Source organism: Glycine soja, chromosome 5 (genome assembly GCF_004193775.1).
Source record: "Glycine soja cultivar W05 chromosome 5, ASM419377v2, whole genome shotgun sequence".
Taxonomy (NCBI): Eukaryota; Viridiplantae; Streptophyta; class Magnoliopsida; order Fabales; family Fabaceae; genus Glycine; species Glycine soja.
The window spans coordinates 3,519,643-3,543,287 of NC_041006.1; the positions used below are offsets into that span (position 1 = coordinate 3,519,643).

General features: G+C 31.2%; 2 protein-coding genes across 3 annotated transcripts; both read left to right on the forward strand.

Moving 5' to 3' along the window:
* The first annotated feature begins 6,928 nt into the window (after positions 1-6,928).
* Positions 6,929-14,249, forward strand: LOC114411984 (FKBP12-interacting protein of 37 kDa-like). 2 transcript variants are annotated; one of them, XM_028375742.1, is made up of 14 exons: positions 6,929-7,152; positions 7,237-7,276; positions 7,359-7,426; positions 7,523-7,590; positions 7,692-7,728; positions 8,021-8,108; positions 8,233-8,297; positions 8,394-8,471; positions 10,752-10,799; positions 11,858-11,911; positions 12,341-12,502; positions 12,846-12,915; positions 13,322-13,377; positions 13,812-13,996. In XM_028375742.1, the coding sequence occupies exons 1-14, from the start codon at positions 7,126-7,128 to the stop codon at positions 13,821-13,823; spliced, it is 873 nt and encodes a 290-aa protein (XP_028231543.1). In that variant the 5' UTR covers positions 6,929-7,125; the 3' UTR covers positions 13,824-13,996. The 2 variants fall into 2 exon arrangements, with proteins under 2 accessions (XP_028231543.1, XP_028231542.1); XM_028375741.1 differs by having other exon boundaries at positions 6,935-7,152; positions 13,853-14,249.
* Positions 14,250-18,028: 3,779 nt separating this feature from the next.
* Positions 18,029-23,346, forward strand: LOC114411985 (galactinol--sucrose galactosyltransferase-like). Its single transcript, XM_028375743.1, has 5 exons — positions 18,029-18,689; positions 18,785-19,403; positions 21,455-21,632; positions 21,777-22,144; positions 22,580-23,346. The coding sequence occupies exons 1-5, from the start codon at positions 18,070-18,072 to the stop codon at positions 23,141-23,143; spliced, it is 2,349 nt and encodes a 782-aa protein (XP_028231544.1). The 5' UTR covers positions 18,029-18,069; the 3' UTR covers positions 23,144-23,346.
* Positions 23,347-23,645: the final 299 nt, after the last annotated feature.

Sequence of the window (23,645 nt, forward strand, 5' to 3'; positions counted from 1 at the left end):
AATTGGTAAAAATTGATTGAAAATTATAAAAAAAAATCATGGATCAGATATCTTATTATGTAAATGATTTTATCTCATGATTATTTAGTTTCCAATAAATTTTAATCAATAATAAAATATGTTAGGAGGAATGTGTATTAGGCCAGGAAGTATATTATTAGCGCTCCTCTTATTTTACTTAATGGAAAGAGGAGTTACAGTCATATTTATGAAAAAACTAAACAGGTTAAATCAAAACAAAAAATTAAGAGAATAGTTTATCTAGTGGTCAAATTAAGTTGATACGATTATTTCCATTATTAGTCGTTAGCTGGTTATATAATTAGTCTATAACCTCTTTTCCCTAGAGTCTATAACCTACTTGATCTAGAGATAGTGCAAGACCTTTCACATTTGAGAATTTGCACAGCAGAACATTTAATTTCTCTTTCTAAAATGATAGAAATATTAAATCCACCACACATATAGGGTTGTCTTGTCTTCCTCCATGATTATATAGAACTAAGGACATATTAAAGTCCTAATTGTCTTGATTACACGTTTCAAATCATCAACAGCTCCACTTTATGGATGTTAAAGATTTATTCCTTCGAGCTTATGTAAAACCACATCCCACCAAATATAGCCAATAGAAGAAGAACATTTTCTTATACAAAATATGTTTTTAATCTTAGCTGGCTATTCTTAATGATAACCGTGGGAACGCATAAAAGATGAATAAATCTAGACAAAATACAAGTGACGCGTGCAATGTTACCTTTGACGGAAAGAACAATATATGGCATGTTTGATTTGATATTTGAAGAATTGATTTTATATTAAAAGTTAATTTTAGATATATTTTCATATATTTTGTTTCATGTTGGAGAAAATTTTAAAATTGATTTTAAATCCAAAAATAATTTATACCTTTCGATTCAAAATTTTATATTAAATTTTACTTTTAACTTGATTTGATAATAAAACATTTAAATATTAATCATATCACTCAAAATCAATTTTAATTAAAATCAATCCATCCTAATACACACAGTACCTCTAAACGACCATAGGATCCTAGCATCACAACCTTGTCCGCTACAATAATAGCCAGAATTTCACACCTGAATATGGATGGATGCCTTCTACAAATTTAACAATGCCGACAAACCCTAAAACTTTTCCTCCCGTCAATCATAATTCATAACTGCTCGTGTTTTTCTTTTCATCCATATAGTAACATTAATGAAAAGATTACTGAAAATAGAGAATGTATTTGGTTATGCATCATCATTTTGATATGTGTTAGCCTCACGTGTGATACACCAATAAGACTATGACAAGTTGGACCCATATCACACGAGTCAATCACGGAACAAATGGATGTGGTGGGCACACCAAGACTAGTTTTTTGCCTTCTAATTATACCCCCACATAGATCATTAACTATAATATAATTAATATTAACTTAATAATCTATAGCGTATGAGCAATGTTTCCTATGGCATGGAACGCTTATATGGTAAGATTTGAAGAAAAGGTAGTTTGTCTTTATCGTCATATGCAGCAAGTATAAACAAAAAGAATATGTTCGCACAATCCAAGGAGAAAATGTTGATTGTAGTTGCTAGGAGTTAATTGAGGATAATGGTTAATGGGCAATGGCATATACCTCCACCTTAGTAACACAATAATAATAATAATAATAATAATAATAATTAAAGAATAACAAATGGTTCTTAAAAACCCATGATTACGTGAGTTGTTCCATAAGAAGATTGAATGGTGGGTATAGTGGGCATGTGAATTGCAAACAATATTTTCCGGGACAATATCATATGTTTGCCATTGCCGAAGTGGGTTTTACTGTGGAATATGGAGAGTGTATGAAGAAAACAAGGAGGAGAGCCATCTAACCCAAAAAGAATGCCTAAAATATCTAAAATCATATTTATCGTGATCTGCTTTTTTTTCTAATCTTGAGTTTTTTATTATTATGTTATAAGTGTAAAATTGTCATCAACTTTTTCTCTGGATCTTTTTTCCATTATATTTTTCAATCTATAAGATTCAAATGAGATACTTTACTTAAGAAATCTAAACCCAAATTCACTCGTACCTTCATAGTGATTTTAAATTATAAGTACGAAAGCATTTTCCTAGAGACATTTAAGAGAACAAAGAAAAAATAGCAAACAGTTATACATTGATCAACAGGGGATAATTTTTGTATCTAACTATTTATTTTAATTTATTGTGCAAAGACCTTCCAATCAAAAATAGCAAATTATAACTAAATAAAAAAAATGAAGACGAGGTGTGTGAAAGAGAGAAAAAACAAAAAATTGACAACGATTGCAAATCAAAGGCATTGAAAGCAAGAAACAAGGAGTCAGTGGCAATTCTTATTGATTTTTTTTCTTTGTTACCGATTCTCATAGAGGAAGAACATTTTTGTTACAATTGTTATTATTTTTTTTTTTTACCAATTTTCTTTTGTTTCAAGTTGCATTACAATTGTATGTCACAATACTTAAGTTACTCCAACTGATCAAGTTGTATTTTTATTTATATTTATTGTAGCATATGCAATAATGATTTCCCTCAAAGTATCATGCTTCCTTAGATATTTTATAGGCGTTCAAAATTTGTTTTGGATGTGTTGAAAACTAATTTTTTACCCATGCAATAGCACGGAAATTTACTCTTATTTTAGTACCTTCCTAATATTTATAAATGCATTTAATCATTATCATTTTACATTATTAATTTTATTTATATATCTTTTTTTTACCATATTTATATATCTCAATATTATTTAGGTGTTCAATTTATTATTCAAATCTTTTTTATGCTATAATTATGCGTGAGTTCAACGGAATTACTTAATTTATTTAAGAGTATTTCACTTGAATAAGAAACATTGAATCAGTGAAAATAACAAAATCGACCTTAAGTTATTGTTAGTCTTTGTGTGGGTTAATATATATAAGTTTGTTAATTGGACCAATACCTATGGATTACTTGTTAGATTTCTAATATCAGAATTTTTTATAGTCACTATATATAATAAATTATATATATTAATCTTTACTTCTTATCCATTTTTTAATAGCTTTTTCAACTAAAGAAACAATAAAGACTCTATACTGCTTGACCATTTAATTATTGAAGCATTTTTCATGTATGTTATAAAGAACGAGTGCTTTACACTGTTGCATATAATGGTCAATTGTTTTTTTTTTCTTTTTTGAAAAAGTCCAACCCATTTGATTAACGCGGTATTAACAATTACAAAATTTACATTATTGGTTTTCTCCAATAGATTAATTGACTCGAAACTATTTTAACTTGCTACTATGAAAGTTTGGAATGTTCTATTGCCCATGAAATATTAAAAAAAAAAAAAACAAAGGTGGAGTGATCTCATGCATGAAAACATTTACCATCCATATGCATAGTCTCATAGGCAACTCATTCAACTTTGAACACGATCGAGAACCAACACGAAGGCAAGATTATCCGCACTAATAATAACTTTTTTAAAACCAAAAGAATAAAATATGGAAACGAGATAATATGACGTAACAAAATTCATCTTATCACTAACATAGTTAACTCGGTTTGTCCTTCTCACCTCCTCCACTTACAACACTGCCTCCCCCGCCTTCATATGCCGTACTTAAGAAATGATCATTGGATGATTAGTGATAGATTTGCATGTGTTTGAAATTTGTATGAATTATTTTACATGCATTCAATTTTTTTTCTCTGCCACGTGAAATTTCAATACTTAGAATTGATTGTTGGAAATTTTCAATAAACCTTATAAAAATATCAAATAAGCATCAAAACACGTTAAGTCAAGGACGTTTTAAGGAATACCTGAATCCATAGAGCTTGATTAATACGCAACGAAATCTTACGGTAGTTACGAACAATTAGTTTAATGACCTTCCTCAACCAAATCACCTTCTTCCTTATGAGACCTTTGTTTTCTCTTTGGATGGGGAGAAGAGAAACTTTTTGTTAATCTGGTGAGGAGTATAACCATGCCTTATGTTTTAAATTTATTAGGGTTCTCATTATCCTTTAATGGATCAAACTAATTTCCGCTTATTAAGCTCATATCAATTATTCGTTGACAATGTAATGAACTCACTTAAATATATCATTTTATATTTTATATTAAACCCATTTAAATATAAATAACGTAGTCCATATTAATTAATTAGAAATTATAAAATTCCTAACACTGATATGAAAAGGATCAATCTCTCCAAAATTTCAATGCCTTATACGATGTTTTCAAAATTTAGGTCATAAAAACCGAATAGGAACATTAATGATTTGGGAGCATGTCTCTTAGAGCAAACCTAAAAAAAAAAACAATCTACATATATAGTTGTATCATAGTAATTACCACTCAAAGATAGAGTTGTACTTCATTCGGCACATTGAGGACAGTTCCAACAATGTAATTCGATCCCTCCTCCAGGCGATTCAGGTCTTCCAGTCGCTCTTGTTCTTTCTCGCCATTGCTCCTCCTCCACTTTCTTCTCCTTCTGCAGGTTTTTTCTACTTATTTATTTTTGCTGGTGAATTTCAGAACCTGCATGCAGAGACGTACATTCTTTGAATGACTACGCACAGTCAAAGAAAAATGCGACCCTTGGATTTAAAGTTATTTTTTAAAATACGCCCTGCCTCACGATCTTTCTCCGACAGAAACCTCCCACGGAATTGAAGGATTCACAATGAATCCTTGAAGGTGATATAACTTAATCACCGTTCAACTTATTGCCTCCATGATAATTGTTGCACATGCATAACTTTTCCACTCAATTTATACAACAATTATCTACTTTTTTTCCCCCTCATTTATTGCTTAGTTTGATCTCAGATAAGATTTAATGCTTTTATTGAATTTTATTCCTTGTAGATAAGTTTTTGTTTGGGCCACTATTTGATTATGATTCGGGTTGGGGGTGTGGGGTGAAATGGTGTAAAGATATTATAAGATATTGATATTGCACGTGTGATCAATATATTCTATGCTGTTAAAATATTATACATAATTATGATATTATTTTATTATATATTATGATGTAATTGTTTTGCTGAAATTTTACTCCCGATTACTTAGACACACTTATTTTTGAAATAATAATCATGAAAAAAATTTATCAAATAAAATGATCATGAAAATGTTAAAATTGAAAAAAATGTGCTAATTAGGTCACTTTTAAGGCAAAAAAAAGAGGCGAGTGGAAATAAAACCACACTGAACATTCTAATTATGTTGGCATCCTCGATGATAAAATGCCACACACATCAAGCTAAGAAATCTTATTAATAAAAAAGATAGGATAACAGAAAATCACGGGGAGTGGACAAAAATCAAACCCATGGAAAGACAAACTATTTGAATCTATATATAGTTTGTAAAATCATATTTATTCTTATTAAATTCTGTAGCTATCAAACAAGGGACCGAATCCCACCAATAGAAACCATGAGAAATAGAGGCTTTGGTGGCAAGAAGGTCTGCACCAGTATTAACTTCTCTAAAGATGTGACCTGCCAAAAAGTTCATAGAAGAAGTAAAGTTTATACAATTGCACCATCCATTAATAGATCAAGGAACTAAAACCGGGTTTTTGAAAGGTTGCACAACCATGGAGAAGTCGCATTCAAGTCAGATTGATGCATCCTTTATTGCTGCTGGTTTCAATTAGGGTGTTATGTGTCTAATTTATTATATTATATGAGAGCAAAAGTGTATAACTTAAATATAATTTTGTTGTTCTTGTTTAATCCACAATCTTGTTCTCTTAATTATAAAATAGGGACATTTGGTGTTTATATTTTAATTTTTTTTTTAATTTTGGTTCAATATTTAATTTTATCTATTGTTTTATTTCTTTTATTTTGGTACAATTGAATATTAGACTTAACATATTCATAAGGTATAATCAATAAATGATTTAATTAATTAAAATACAATAAATAAAAGAAATAAATATAGACAAAATTAAGTATTGGATTAAAATTATAATTTTTTTAAAATAAAGAAATCAAATGTCTCTATTTTAAAACAAGAGAACCAAAAATTCAAATTTGACAAAATTGGAGGACTGAAGCTATATTTAAGTCAAAAGTGTAATTTAAATGATATTTTAAGGGAATAAAATATTTTATCCTTAATAATATGATTTTGTAGCTTTGTTTTTAAAGACGCTTTGAATTAAAGTATGACTACATTGTAATTTTAAATATTTATGTATCATGACTTTTAATTAAAGTACTTTGTTATTTTAACCAAATTTAAATCAATAGTAAATATACTTTTATATTTTTTTAACTTTTAAAGAGGCAAATCTATCATGATTATATTTATACTACCATTATAGAAACAAACGAAGGGAATAAAACCGCCCAACTCTATATGTTGAGGATCTAATTTGTACAATTGAAAGTCAAGAAATCAAAATCAAACAATTACTATATCTAATATAAAGGTTAAAATTGTAATTATATTTTGGCTTAAATATGTTTTTATCCTTAATAAATACTTAATTTTTGGATTTTTTCTTAATATTTTTTTTTGCCTTAAACTCCTAATAAAATTTATCAGCAAACATAAAATTTAATAATTTATTATAGATTAAAAAATGTGTCAATAACAAAAAAATAAAATTGTTATTTGACCAGATATTTAACGTAAAATAAAAATTTATTAAAGAACAAATAAAAAATCGCGTATTTATTAAGGATGAAGAATATATTTAAGTCTTACTATTTTTTTTAGGGTGTGTTACTTGAATGATTGAGCCTATTTTACATTTTAGATTGATGATTTCAGAAGCCAAAAAGAGGATGCAGAAGCCACTCGGAGGTGCAGGAAGCAACATCGTAGAAACATTTATAAACCCATGAAATTCGTAATTGGGCCGAATCCCATTATCGTCCATTCCAAGAGAGAAGCAACTAAGTGCAGTACATTATGGAATTCAGAAATTGCAGATTCAATTCAACGGTTGAGTGTTGATTCATTGTACTTGTACTAGCAGCAGCAATTTGTTTCGTGAACACTTGCAGCTTCGGTTTCTTAATTCATCTTCGCTAGGGTTTTTGAAGTTGACGATGGCTTCCCCTCCTCATTTCGACGACGTAAGCCCCAACATTTTTCACCCCTCGCCACTTGCTTTCTCACGCGCAATTTGCTTAACATTTTCCATTTCTTCTCAAACGCAGGACTTTGATTTTGGAGGCGGTTTTAGCGGAACGCAATCAGGTGTTGCTTTTTGTTTTCAAACGCACGTTGTAATTGTTGCGCAAATTGCGATGGTTCCATTGTTCTGATGTAGATACTATAGGTAATAAGAGGCCATCTCCCGACTATGACGAGGATGAATATGAAAATGATCCTTTTGGACACAAGAAGGTAATCGATAACCAATTCTTCATGCTTGTTCTATCGGATGTTCGAGACTTCATTTTCTGAAAATCTAAAACTGCAATATGTGCTGTTTGCGTTCAGGCCAAATCAAAAGCTGAAGAAGCGGCTTCTGGTGTGACCACAGGAATGATTTTGTCTCTTCGTGAAAGGTATTTCTAAGTACACCTGGTGTGGAATGTAGTTATTATACTCTCTTAAAATTGCGTTGAACTGTTTGCGCCTAAAAATTTTCTGACTTTGTTTTTTGCAGTCTTCAGAACTGTAAGGACATGCTTGCTACATGCCAAGTATGTTTTCCTTTAACAAATTGCTAAAAAAAATTGAACTACTGTTACTGTTATTAAGGGAAGCGTACTTTAGTTATAGTTTTTCTATAAACTCTATGATTATGAATGATGTGGATAGAAGAATGCCCATATACACTCTTCTGTTTATTTTAGAGATTAGAGATAATTCACATAGCAGACCCTAAGCTGTTGGAGTTGAGTATCTTACCGGCCTGGCCCAAAGTTTTGCATATAGGTTGATTTGTATCTTTTTGTTTCCTAAAAACGTTTCCTGGATCACTGTATATTCCAGAATGAACTTGAGGCTGCAAAATCTGAGATTCAGAAGTGGCATTCTTCATTTCAAAATGAACCTTTTATATCTGCTGGGACCACTCCAGGTTAGTTTATGCTTGTTAAGCAAGTGGCATATGTATTTGTTGTTCATGAAATGATTTTTTTAATAGTTGTTTGCTGTGTTTTAAATATATAGCTAAGTAATTATTTATGCTTTCTACTTTCTAGCACCGAAATCGGTGATTAATTATCTTCAAGCTCTGAAATCATCTGAAGAGTCTTTAAGAGAGCAGGTTCAGGATTTAGTTTTTCATTTTCCTGCTTCAAAACAATTCAATATACGTTGATCATATTTTGTTGACCCCATTCTCTTGTCTATTGGTTATCAGCTTGAAAAAGCAAAGAAAAAGGAAGCTGCATTCATTGTCACATTTGCCAAACGGGAACAAGAGATAGCAGAGTTGAAGGTTGGTAATAATATTCTGAAACTAAGGTTTTTATTCTTTATAGCAGTTGTGCGTGTTATTTTAATTATTTTGTGTTATAATACCAGACTATATTCCCTTTTTCCCTTAGAAATAATATATTTTTCTTGAGATCTCCAATGCTTCTTTAGCTGAAGTTGCTGCAAAGCTCTATAAAGCCTTGAATCATGAAGGGTTTTATATCACCTAACAGTTATTCACCTGGTTGGAAGTTAGAAAGCATTTGCACCACTCAAAATTGAACTTTTCTTTAGAAATATGTGCTTTGGTTTCATTCTGTTTAGTAGTGATATGTCGGTTACCATGGTTGTCAAAAAATGGTTTGATGGAAAGAGAAAAAAAAAGTAACAACAGAATATGAATGCTACTGTGAGATTGGAAAGGTGGAGTGATCTTGATTCCAGCAGACTCATTTATGCTTGGATCATGTTCAGCTATCTTGTCTAGTCATAGAATTGTTATGATCTTACAATCCTGCTGAACCCACCTTAGCCACAAAATGCACTTGAATGAACAGCCAAATTTTTAAGAGGACCCATACCAAACCCTGAAGATGGCAGCGGAAAACTAACCAAAACTAGAAATCCAAATTCTTGTAGCTGCTTGGCTGTTGTGACCTTAGCTGCAACTGAAATCTACAATTAAGGTAGTTTTTGGCTAAGGTTTTTTCTTTTAGCCTTTCTTATCCTTCAAAGGAAAAGTTGAGTCAAGAACTTGAGAAAAACTCTTAAAAATTAAGAAGTTTAATTTTTTTGTATAATAAGAAAAGGGTGGAAAGTACATTTCAAAAACATAGTATCCAATAGTGGTCATGATAGTGGTGGAGCAGCAGTGTGCTGCTATGCAAGCATTATTGCGTCTCAGGTTTGTGATGCGGCTAAAATTCTGGCACAATGGAGTGGCAGCAATCCGCTCCTATGGTGGTTACTTGTTGGTAATACTAAGATGTCATTTTCTCTTTGCCCTATTAGGGTTTTGGGACTTATAAGCCAAGCCACTGCCGCTGATTTTACTAATCCCCCAACTTTTTTTATGTTGTTGCTATTGTTATCATCATCATCATCATCAACTCTCACCATCGCACACATGTTGAAGTTGGTATTCTTTTTTACTTAATATATATATATATATATATATATATATATATATATATATTCTTGCGAGGGCGAGTCCTGGTGCAGCGGTAAAGTTGTGCCTTGGTGACTTGTTGGTCATGGGTTCGAATCCGGAAACAGCCTCTTTGCATATGCAAGGGTAAGGCTGCGTACAATATCCCTCCCCCATACCTTCGCATAGCGAAGAGCCTCCGGGTAATGGAGTACGAAGTTTTTTTTATATATATTCTTGAAAGCATTTATTAGAGAAATAAAATAAAATACTATTTATTCTATTTAAAATATATATTTCTAAAATTATATATGCATCATTATGATATTTTTTTTACAAAAAATTACTATTAAATAGTTTTTGTGACAATCTAATAATTATTTTATTGATTTTTCAAAAGTTTTGTCACCATAATGATGAATACGATGATATTTTAAGTTTCTAAAGAACTAATTTATTGTAGATTAAATTTTGAGAAACTATTTTGCTGATAAAACTGATTGAGGGCGAGCCCTGGTGCAGCGGTAAAGTTGTGCCTTGGTGACTTGTTGGTCATGGGTTCGAATCCGGAAACAGCCTCTTTGCATATGCAAGGGTAAGACTGCGTACAATATCCCTCCCCCATACCTTCGCATAGCGAAGAGCCTCTGGGCAATGGGGTACGAAGTTTTTTATTTTGCTGATAAAACTCTTAAAGACTAATATACTGGAATTTTAAACAAAACTAGTTCAGTACCAAGATTTTGAAAGATTATTCTAATGACTTGTAACTTTAAAAAATTAACTTAAGTTTGCTTCAAATATTACGTAACATTTATTTTTAAAATTATTGAAAGTTTCTAATAAACATTAAATATTTTGGTTCAATCATAAATTCATAATAATACCAGTGAGCCATGTTGGTTCAATGATTGGTATGATTTTTAAAACCTTGGTATGAAAGTCAAGAAAAGCTTGAAATTGATCCATTCTGTTTGGACCATTTTATTTAACCTTGTCATATGATTATGAGTCTTATCTTGATTAGAAGATTCAAAGCCAATTGCAATTTACAGATTTTAATAGTTTATATAATTATATTTTTAAATTTTATTTAGTATTGTTATTTCTAGTTTTAATTTTATCTTGTTCATGTGGCTTTCTAAACTTTTCCAGTCTGCTGTACGGGACCTGAAATCTCAATTCAACCCAGCTTCTATGCAGGTATTGTTTATAATTGAGTGTTTTTAGTGTATCTCTAAAAATAATTTTTTTCAGTGATCATTCTTCATTCTTCATCAATTAATTTCAGAAAGCACTATAATTTTCCAACTTCTTTGAGCCGTTTAAATATTGTTGTACTGATTCCTTGCTTTTGTTTCTTAGATTTTTATTGGATTTTATGTTGTGCATGTCTCATCTTTTAGCAGAAATGTTTATGCTATGTTATCAAGTGCTGAATAGAGATTTCAAGTTTGCAGCATGGATGATGGTCTAACATCGTCTGTTTATTCGCAAAGTTCTTTGTAACCCAATTGATTTAGTTCAGTTAAAATTTCAGTTTAAACCAAGAAAGATTTATATTTTTCCTCCTTGAAAATAGAGAGATAATTCCTCAAGAAGTTTTCCTCGAGTTGAGCTTTTATTATGTTCTGTAGTAAATAAAACCTGCAATGTTTAGTTGGTTGTAATTCTGCAAACTCCTTTGTTTTATATCTCCCCTTATCTTTTAGACCATTTGGCTTTTGCTACTATATGGTACAAGAACTGGGTTGTTAAAATATTTTGTACATGGTAAAAGCTTGTTTATAATGCTAAATTATCCTGGAGGCCACTGTTAGCTGTAGACTGTTCAGGTTTTTTGGGATCTTGACTGCCCACTTATTTAGATAATGTATATCAACTGAAAAAGGGTGGGTAGTGGAAAAATCACACTACTTGCCAGTTGCCAGTGTGCTTTTTAGTTAAATTTGTTTAATAGATTTGTAATGACCCTGCTACTGACTCTGGGGACTGATCCTGCTGGGATATTCTTTGCTAACGTCTGAATTCAATAGTTGTCACAGAAAATAATATACTGACATTGAATTTGATAAAGGTTGCTCTGTTGTACTTTTACAACTTAATATATGTTCATAGCCGCATGTGTATTGGTTGAAACTTTAAAATAAATGTTGCTGTGCAAATTCCAAATCAATTTAGCTGTATGTTGCATTTCATTTCTGTTTTTGGTTCTCCCTGAAATGGTAGTACTGTATTTCCTTTTGCAATTTAATTTGCAGGCTAGGAGGTTGTTACTAGATCCAGCAGTTCATGAAGAGTTCACACGATTGAAGGTTTGTTATTAAACTGTTTTTTATTTTTATTGACTTAAGTTTGGTCTTCTGAAACTTAAGGAACTGATGATTATGTGTCATATAACTCATGTTGTCTTAGGTAAATGTCAGTCGAGGTTGTTGTCGTAGATTTATCTCCTCAGAGATATAGATAGTGAAGAATTGACTTGTCTTCCTCTATTATGAACAATGCTCTGTTTATTTCATAATTGTAATTCCATCCTTTGTTCATTGAAGAATTTATGAAGACATTTTACTACCTTGGATGTAACAAAATGAAATGGAACCATTAGTTTTAAATGGAAGAGGGTAAAAAAGCTTCCTAGTTTTAGAATGTGATTCAAATACAAAGCATAGAGACAGAGAGGATATTTACATTGGTGATGATTCAGTCAAGTGTTTCTTACAAGAGTTTTCATCTGAACATAGAATTTAGTTGAAGAAAAGGATAAAAAAGTAAAGGAGTTGCAAGATAACATTGCTGCTGTAAACTTTACTCCCCAAAGCAAGATGGGGAAGATGCTGATGGCTAAATGTAGAACCCTACAGGAGGAAAATGAGGAGATTGGGAATCAAGCTTCTGAGGGCAAGGTAATGTTCTATTATTTGCTTTATGCTTCTGTTACTTTTTTTAACCTTTTACCTCATTCGCCTGGGAGCTGATTTTCTCCTACTACCCTAATTCCAAACAATGTTATAAGATACAATGTGTGGGTGTGTGTCAGTGTAGAGAAAATTCAGTATGATGTTTTTTAATACATATATGTTGAGCTGATGGAAATTTTTTATATGGTATTTGATGTCTGGAAGTAATGTTACATGAGTTAAACTATTAACCCAACTTCAAAGCTTATAGTAACCTAATTTATTGGTCATTACTTTGGTTGTTGCTGATATTTTCTTTGTTCTTCCTGTTTTTTTTCTTGGTGTGTAGATGCACGAATTAGCAATGAAACTTTCAGTGCAGAAATACCAAAATGCAGAACTCAGATGTCAATTTGAAGGTTGTTTGTTGAGTCAGTGATTTCATCTGATTATCTTTTGGCATTTTAATGCCTTGATCTTTTAAACTAGCTTCTCAATTATTGCTAGTTTCCTGTGTCACTCTGTCAGATTCATTAAAGAAGTTCATATAATCAGATTAATATTCATTCCAAAATACAAGCAAGATAATAAAAAAATATTAGTGTGTGGACTTCAAAACTAGAATTTGAAGTACTAGAGATATTGTTATAGGTGAATGTGCTGAACTTGGGACATTTCAACATGTTAAATGCTTGTTAAGAAGGAATCTTTGATATTCGATCCATAAAATTGGAGTAGAGGGGATTTGAAGTTATGCAACTGGTGATCTGTTATTTTTTCTGCTAGCGTTTGCAATTTAATCTTAGTCCTTAAAATTGACTACAGGGTTGCAAAAGCATATGGATGGTTTGACAAATGATGTGGATAGATCCAATGAAATGGTTTTCTCTTATCCCTACCTTCACCTTTTAATGTTATTTTTCTCTGCATGTTTGCTTCGCCTTATGCTTTATTTGTTTCTTACCAACAATGTGAGAAATGGAGGTTAGTGGTCTTGGGGGAAAAAACCATTTTCCGGACCTGAACAAAAACTTGAGTTAGGCAAAGGCTTATATGGCATTCACGAATCACAAATGCTGATTTTTGGGACTACAACCAAATAAAATTTGTATATTTCTGTGTTTATATCAAATTACATTTTAAGAAATGTATGTAAAGTGTAAACATGTTATCAAATCTTTTAAAATCTTCCGCCATTATTTCAGATTTGTATTTTCTTATAGAAGTTGTTTCTCATTCGTTATATTTTCCGCCAAGTACACATTTATGTTTTTTGGGATTTTGTAATGTTGAATTTCTTGTTCACGTGTTTAAGGCAACAGGGTGAGTAGTCAACTCCAATGGGTTTTACTGCAGGTGTTAATGTTGCAAGATAAATTAGAAGAGAAGGATCAGGAGATCCAAAGACTAAAAGATGAATTACAACCAAAAAGCCTCGTCGTGGAGGACGAGAAAACAGATCCAGCATCTAATAGGAATTATGATGAAACGATACCTACTGAAGCCGCTAAGTAGTATAACTTTAGACTTGAGAAGTTTGAGTAAAATAGTCAAATTTGTCCATGAAAAGAATGACGGGGATGTTTTGATCTCTAAAAGGAAAATGATCATTTCAATCTTCATCCCTCAAGCTTGTAAACATAGAGCACTTTAGTCCTTTCATCCAATAGATGAGTTTTGGGGGATCGAATCAGGTAAAGTGAATATTTTTAGGAATAAGTTGTGTTTATTCTAAAAGTTTTTGTACCGTCAATCATTTCTTTACTATTCACTATATATATATATATAATATTTCCAATTATCATTCGAATTATTTTCTTGGCAAATGTGCAATTGTGAATATGGGGAATGATTTTGCCACCGCTCGGTAATACCAACGCTCCTGTGATGTGTGGAAAGTTGAATTACACGGTGAGTGATGATCAAACTTAATAAGCAGTATATATACTGGCAGTTTTTATAGTATTATTTAATTATAATTCGTCAGCATAATGAATTTATCAATTTTTGAAATAAATATTTTTGAAAAAGTTATACTTAATTACAAATTTTACCATCCAATTATTATATTTTATGAATTTCATATTTGGAAATTTTATTACTTATATTTTTAATTTTTGCATATTTTACTGATATTATGCTTACTAATTCATGGGAGTTAATTTTGTTTTGTTGTTAACATGATGGTAGAATTAGTAAAAAATGAAAAATAAACTTCAGTGCTATAATGTGCAAAAATTAAAACCTTGTTATAAAATTTGTGAAAATAAAATTGAATTATAAAATTTACAAAATAATGATACTTGATGATAAACTATGCCATTAAGTTAAAAATTATAACAATTTTCTAATTAATTAATGATATAAGAAAATTATACTAACAATAAATAGAAATGGAGCTCAACAAATTTGGTAACTTGAAGAGAGGCAAAGGGAAAATGTTATTATAAATCGATAATGCAAAAGTAAAGGATAAGCATAACAGGGGCAAAAGTGATAGACGTATGCGGTGAATGAAGGGTTACGTGTTTCAAAAAGAGAACAAAGCGGAAAACAGAGCTTGTGAGCTTGCCACGTCACAAACTACGGGAGAGTTATTATTATGGATGAACACAAATTCCGAGCTCAGTATTATTTCTTCAGACGGTTAAATCTCTCTTTAAGAAAGTTTTATAATTTCAACTACTTCATATTCTATACAACTATTTATATTTTTATTTGTTTATAATATTATATATATCATTAAAATATTTTTAAAATTTAATTAATTATTATCTTTAATGTTCATGAAATATTTTTCCTTAAAAATATGAAACCCAAAATTGGATCATTATTATAGTGGACTTTGAGGAGAATCTTGCTCGAGGGGTAACGGATTTTTAGCGTTCGTTAAAAAACAGTTTATAAAAATATTTCTTATATTAAAGTTATAAAATTTATTTAATATTCTGTAGCAAAAAAAAGTTATTTAATATTTAATTGTTCAATATACAATTATTTTTAATTAATATCTTTCAAGCACTGTGTTAGATACGTGCCTATCTAAGTTTTTCTCCACACCGTAGTCCTTGAAATTAAATTTTGTATTTTTCAAAGAGAGTTTTCACTGATTGCCTCCAAACTGGTATGTTATGTTTGAAAAATATAAATTTTATGTATAATTATTAACTGTTTTTAATGTTATTTTAATTAAAATTATATTTATTTTTACATAATTAATGTTAATTTTTAATTTCGATTTTTTTACAAATAATATTAAAAATATTTGTAAAAATTGCACCTAAATTTTATTTATGTAAAGTTAACATCAACTAAAAGAAGGACAAAACTTACATACAATTCTACATTGTTATATCCAATTAGAATTAGAGTTTCTGTCAATGTATATCTTTTATTTTGCTTAGGATGTTCATGTAATTTTATCCTTGTCATAGTTAGCTTGACGAGGAAATTGTGAGACATCATAAAAGTTTATTTTCTTCTCTCTTTCAAATGCCAAATAACATAAGGATGTCAATTGTCAATGCATTTTTATCCTTTGCATGTGAAACTAGCTTGATGAGGAATTGTGAGAGATCATAAATGTTTTTTTTCCACCTATTTAATATAAAACATCACATGTTAATAATGTGTAAGGGTTCATGCACGTGAAATGAAACAGCTACGTTGAGACAAATTATTGGTTAAGCATATTTTAATAAAAATACTCAAAGCAAATTATGGTAAATAAAGCATATCAGTACGAGAGTACCCTTGCGTAATATGGTTTAGTACCTCAAGATTTAATGGCTACTTGGGATGCAGAGTCCAATTTGAACCCAGCTCTGCCCAACGTGATCCTAACCAGAAACAGAACCAAAATCTATGCGACACTGTGACCAACAATATATAATTACATGGCTTAATAGCTAAGGTAAGACCATTGATCAACTTACAAAATCGATCTCTCATTATAAAAATCTTTCTAATCGTTTACCTCGTCGTTAAAGTCCTTCTCCACATTAAAACTGTTGAAGTCATCATATTCGTTTTTTTAAAAAAAAAAAAATTATTATTTGACTGGTTGAGATTATGAATCTTATCTAGCTTAATTAGCATGTTTCTCTCAAAAAAAGTTAGCATGCATGTTGTCGAAAAACTTCTGCTAATAAGACCCTTTTACCGTTTTACGTATCATATAATAACTTTCAAAAAATGAGACAAACCACCACCAATGGCACATACTGTCTGTGATTCTTTTTAGAAATTTTTTTTATAAGATATTTTTTAAAAATTTTTAGATGTATTAATTATTTTTTTATATATATTTTTACTTAATTATTTTTTCTTTAAATATTAATAAAAAATAATTAAGTAAATAAAAAGATAAAAAAAATAATTTAAAAATAATAATATAGTTAATTAACAAATTTAATATGATTAATTAAATTAATTTTTTTTAAAAAAATTAATTAATTAATTAAAAGAGTCTTAGAGAGAAATATTCATTAATCTTTATATGGGTTTGCGGATTCAATGTTCAAACATGAATTTTGTGAAGTTTCTAGGAGACTCTTCAGGAAGTGTGGAGAAAGCAAAGCATGCCATAAAACGGGTTTAATGGGATCTCATTTATTAGGACGAAGCAGCGACTGAAAAGACTTTTGATTAAATATCAAATCCGTACTTTTATCTATTCATAATAAAATTTATTTTTTAAAATTTATTTGTTCATTTTACAATTTAAAAAGTATTAGTTAAAATTTTCAAACATTTGAATAAAAAGTTACTAAAACGAGTATTCAACTTAATTTTTTTAAAAAAAACTTTTTTTTTTTCATTTTCTACTAAATTTTATTTTTTTTATTCTAGTTAATTCTTGATTTGAAAAGTACCTTTTTTTTAATATAGTATTTGTATTAGAAACACCAGGTTAGATGCTCTAACAACAAACTTTGTTAAACATTTTTTATTTTTAAGTAACTTATATCGATAGCTGTGTTATGGCAGATGCTTTAATAAACAAGAAGTACTTTAATCATAATGACGTAAAACAATGTTGTGAGTGAATTGACTCAACTATCTTGTTAATCAGTTTGGTGGGTAAATTATAGTTAATCATTTTGGTGAATGAATAATTATTTTTATGATAATGAATAACGAAATAAACATCTTTCCATTCTAAACAAATTAACAACTTAATTATTAAATCAAATCAAAATTCATAGATTAACACAATAATATAAAATTTTAATACATGCATACGTAAAAAATGATATATTTAATAAAAAAATATATTTAATTTTTATTCGTTATAAATTTTTTTTAGAACAATAATATTTACACACCGTGAGTATAATTAACTTTGAATCCAATGAATTAGGTAACATATGTTATATCTTACTCAAGATTTTAAAAAAAATGAAACTTGGAAAAGAGCTCACTGTAAAAAGAAAAGTATAAGAGATTTAATTGGTGTAATTAAAATGTGAAGACAAAAACCATGTAAGACTTAAATAAAAAGAAACCTTAAATTAAAAAAAGGTTGCATTTGCACAGCTTAATTTCTTCCTTTATTATCAAGTCACTTCTCAATGCCTCTCTCACACTCTCCTTCCCCTTCCATGGCGCCAAGCCTAACCGCCAAGCAAGAAGCGGCGCTTCTCAACGCTAATCCACACTTATCCATAAAACTCCAATCCTCAACTTTCTTCGCTAACAACCACCCAATCCTCACCCAAGTCCCACCTAACATAACAACAACCACTCCACCGCCCCACGATGCTTCCACCACCCCCGCCGGATGCTTCGTCGGTTTCTCCGCCGACGAGGCACGCAGCCGGCACGTGATCTCCCTCGGCAAACTGAGGGGTATCAGATTCACGAGCATTTTCCGCTTCAAGCTCTGGTGGAGCACCCACTGGTCCGGCAGCAACGGCCGCGACGTGGAGAACGAAACCCAAATGATGATCCTCCAAAACGACGCCGTCGAGGGCCGACCCTACGTCCTCCTCCTCCCACTCCTCGAAGGACCCTTCCGAGCCTCGCTCCAACCCGGCCTCCACGACGACGTGGACATCTGCATGGAGAGCGGCTCCGCACGTGTCACCAAGTCACGCTTCCGAACCTCCGTCTACATGCACGTGCACGACGATCCTTTTACTCTAATCGACGAAGCGCTGAAAGTAATCCGAGTCTATCTGGGAACGTTTAGGTATTCTTTTTTTTTTTTTTTTTTGTAAGTTTTTACAAGCAATCTTTTTTTCTTAATCGTCCAATCGTTCTTATATCTCTTTGTGGAAAATTGAGGTTAATGGAAGAGAAAACCGTGCCGGGGATTATTGACAAGTTCGGGTGGTGCACGTGGGACGCGTTTTACCTTAACGTGCACCCGGAGGGGGTGCGGGAAGGAATTAAGGGCCTGGTGGAGGGAGGGTGTCCTCCGGGGTTGGTACTGATCGACGACGGTTGGCAAACATTTTGCCGTGACGACGAAACCGTGAGCGACGGGGGGAGTTTAAATTGCTCTGTGCCGGGGGAGCAGATGCTGAATAGGTTGATAAAATTTGAAGAGAATGGCAAGTTTAAGGAGTATAAGTGTGGGAGGGAGGGTAATAAGGGTATGGGTGCGTTTGTGAGGGAGTTGAAGGAGGAATTTAGTGGGTTGGAGTATGTATATGTGTGGCATGCGTTTTGTGGGTACTGGGGAGGGGTTAGGCCTAAGGTGCCGGGGATGCCGGAGGCCACGGTGGTTCCGACCAAGTTGTCTCCCGGAGCGGAGATGACTATGACGGACCAGGCGGTGGTGAAGATCATGGAGATTGGGGTGGGGTTGGTGCCACCGCATCGGGCGCATGAGTTGTACGAGGGGCTTCACTCTCATCTGGAATCGGTGGGAATTGATGGTGTCAAGATTGATGTCACGCATGTAAGTGTTTTTTTTTTTTTAATTTCTCCCAATCCTAAACTGCATTAATTGTTCAAACTTCGTACGTAGCTATAGATGAATTCATACCTTCATAGCATATACTTCCGTATTTAGTCAATTAATTTGGCAGGACACGTCATAGTATTATTTTTAATTTCACCGTTGTAAAAAATATTAATAAGTCTTTTTTTTTGTTACTATTAATCATAATATTGCACTTCAATTAAGTTTGAATTCCAGAAATGATAATAGGGACTTTCCCTACATTTATACGTAATCTATATTGAGAGGTGAAAGGATCGAGGTAATTTTCACGGAAAAAATTATCTGTATTGGAAAAAAAATTAAGAGAAAAATTTAAATTTTTCTTAAATTTACAGGTGTCAGCTGGATCACGATCCAGTCAAGTTGGATCATCCGTTAGACTATTTAAAAAATATGAGAGTTAAATATTTTTCTAGTTACCATAAAGTAATGTTTATTCTTAGTTTTAAAAATACATTGTTATCTTTAGTTTTTTATTTATGAAAATATAACATATATGGTTTTTATTTTATAAATGAGAAACTAATAATAGGTGTTTTTTTTTTGTGAAGGATAAAAACATGTCCTGGATGTTTTCATGAACGCAGGATAAAAAAAAGATGACAATCTATCTTTCAGAGACTAAATAAATATTGTGTTCTTTGTAGGATTAAAACTATATTTAGTCAAAATATAAAATCACACAATGTGAATGTCTTTTATATATATCTAATTACAATACAAATAATACAAACTGGCATGTATAATAAATTTATAATAATTATCTTAAAATTTATTATATATATATATATATATATATATATTTCGTTAGTTGGTAGTGTAATAATTTTTGCACAATGTCAGCTTATTAAACTCAATTAAAAATTATAAATTTGAAATGTAAGAGGTACATCATTGTAAGCTCATTAAACTCAATTAAAAATTATAAAATTCGAAATGTAAGATGTACATCATCTCAAAAGTAAGAATTTTTTTAAGGACTCAATAGTTAGATTTTAGAAAAATTAAATAATTAGAATCGAGATTCAAAAGTCATTAATTAAACAAGTATTTACTATCCATATTTAATATGGTTAAGTCTAGTGTAAATTTCTACACTCAATATCTAACACGATTGTTTCGAGTTCATTCATGTTTAAATTAACTCAGCATATCCATCAATTTAACGCAGCCTAACTCGACATATATTTTTTTTACTTGAGATAGATCGAGTTAATTGAGTGAAGTCAATCCATAATTACGTCCACTTGTATTTAATTTTTAATAAAATATAAATCTTAAGTCACATATATAGCTTAAATGATTGCATAATATATGCTAGTTACATATTATTTGAAATATATGCTAGTTACATATTATTTGAAATATAAACTGATTAAACATTAATTTAAATGAATCAAAAAATAAATGATTTAATAACTGATCACTTGTTTTGAAAAAATTGTTCTTGGATATAAATTGAAAAATAAGTAATTTTAGTATTTGAAGATAAAATTAATAGTGGATTTATCATATATTGTACAAACACATATAACAAATTATCAATGTGTTAGAATATCAATCATATTTTTTTAAAAGGAATCAATCATGCATATACGTTAGATGACTTACTTTATGCATTTTCACTTTAGAGAACCAAATCCAATTTAATTGTCTTATTTGGATAGAATTTTTAAAGTTACACACTAATTTTTAATAACAAAAAATATTTATGTACACTCATACTTCCATGGACACCAAAAATATAGAAATAGAAAAGAGAGGCTTGTAAATATAACAAATGTAGAAGAGATAGAGTGACAATTGCATATACATATAACTTTTTTTTTCACCTTTTCTTTTTTAGGTCTCAAATAGACAGATGTTTATGGATGATTTTAGTTTATATATATATATATATGTATATGTATATGTATATGTATATGTATTTGTGTTGCAGTAAAAGTAAAAATGGTCATCAATATATTCAGAGTAGTAATCAGTACTTTAATTTGCATATATGGCAGATTCTAGAGATGCTATCGGAGGAATATGGTGGTCGTGTCGAACTCGCTAAAGCATATTACAAAGCACTCACTGCTTCCGTGAGGAAGCATTTCAAAGGCAATGGTGTCATTTCAAGCATGCAGCAGTGCAATGATTTCATGTTCCTTGGTACGGAAACCATATCACTTGGACGAGTCGGTAAGTCTTCAATTATAACGCATAGACATATAAATTAGTAAAAAACTTTCATCACACAACACACTATTATAGTATTATTACTACAACAAATGCTCATAGCTAGATATTCATTCCATAAATGTGAGTTGTGGTACATTCATGCAGGTGATGATTTTTGGTGCACGGACCCAGCTGGAGATCCAAACGGTACCTATTGGCTGCAAGGGTGTCACATGGTGCACTGTGCTTACAACAGCTTGTGGATGGGAAATTTCATACACCCAGATTGGGACATGTTCCAATCTGATCATGCTTGTGCCGAATTCCACGCTGCTTCTAGAGCCATTTCTGGTGGACCAATTTATGTAAGCGACTCTGTTGGAAAACACAACTTCAAGTTGCTTAAGAAGCTTGTTCTACCTGATGGCTCCATTTTGCGGTGTCAACATTATGCACTTCCCACCCGAGACTGCTTATTTGTAGATCCTTTACATGATGGGAAAACAATGCTCAAAATTTGGAACCTCAATAAAGTAAGACTCACACATCATAATAACTAGGGCTATGTAAAATTTGGATTTTTTTAAATTTCAAACCGATCCATTTTATAAAACCAGTTTGGTTAATTGAATGTTTTTATAAAGTGGATCAGTTCAAGTTTTTTTTATTAGAAACAGTTTGGATCTTTAAATTTGGTTTGGTTCAATGTGATTATCCATTTTCTTACCTATATATGAATTGGTTATCCTAAAGAACTGAATTGGATTGAATCAAACCTCTTTTTAAAAACAGTTTGATTTTTTTTTTCAAAAAGATCCGTTCGGTTTTGAATCAATTGGGTTTGGTTTGGTTTGATTTTTTTCACATCCCTAGTAATAACATGTGTGCCTCTTTTCATATTATTGGTATCAATTTCATAGCAATGTGTATAGCATTACTCTTACTAGTGTTTCTTTTTCTGCTGACAGTGTTCCGGGGTTTTGGGTCTGTTCAATTGCCAAGGAGGAGGTTGGTGCCCTGTTACTAGGCGAAACAAGAGTAGCTCTGACTATTCACACTCCGTGACTTGCTTTGCAAGTCCTCAAGACATTGAATGGGGCAAAGGGAAGCACCCAGTTTGCATCAAAGGGGTGGACGTATTTGCTGTGTACATGTTTAAGGACGACAAGTTGAAGCTGCTGAAGTACACAGAGAGTGTAGAAGTTTCTCTTGAGCCTTTTAGTTGTGAGCTTTTGACCGTTTCTCCAGTGGTGATCTTACCCAGAAAATCAATCCAATTTGCCCCAATTGGATTGGTAAACATGCTCAACTCTGGGGGCTCTATTATGTCATTGGAATTTGATCAACAGGAAAATTTGGCGAGGATTGGGGTGAGAGGACATGGGGAAATGAGGGTATTTGCATCAGAGAAGCCAGAGAGTGTCAAGATTGATGGAGAATCTGTGGAATTTGATTATGTTGATAGAACCGTGAGGCTCCAAGTCTCGTGGCCTTGTTCTTCGAGGTTGTCCGTAGTCGAGTATTTGTTCTGAATCATGATTTGGTGTCCGAGAGAGCCGTGTAATGTTCACATAAACTGACTTAAGTGCATTAAGCAAATCCACCTTAAATAATAGTGCATAACTTTGTTTTATTTTTTTGAAGAAAAAAAAATAATGCTAATGCACGTTAAACAATAGTAGGTTTGTCCTGACATGGGTTTCACACGGAATAATAGATTTTTATTTTATTTTTATAATCATGCTACAAATATTTATTGATGTTGTTAAAGATTAATTTTTATCAATAAATCGGATTGAGCACTTTTAACAAAATATTCTTTCTCAATTATGTTTTCTGTCTTCAAAGACTTAAATTCAAAATCTTTTTTAAGCAAATTATATTTAGTTTAACTTATATATCAATATTTAAAAACTTTATGTAATTGTGTTAAATACTTAAAGAATAATATTGCCGTTCATAATGATCTTATTTGGTTCGAATATAATGATCTCCGCTAAAAAATAAATGTATTTTAAACAAATAAAAATGTAA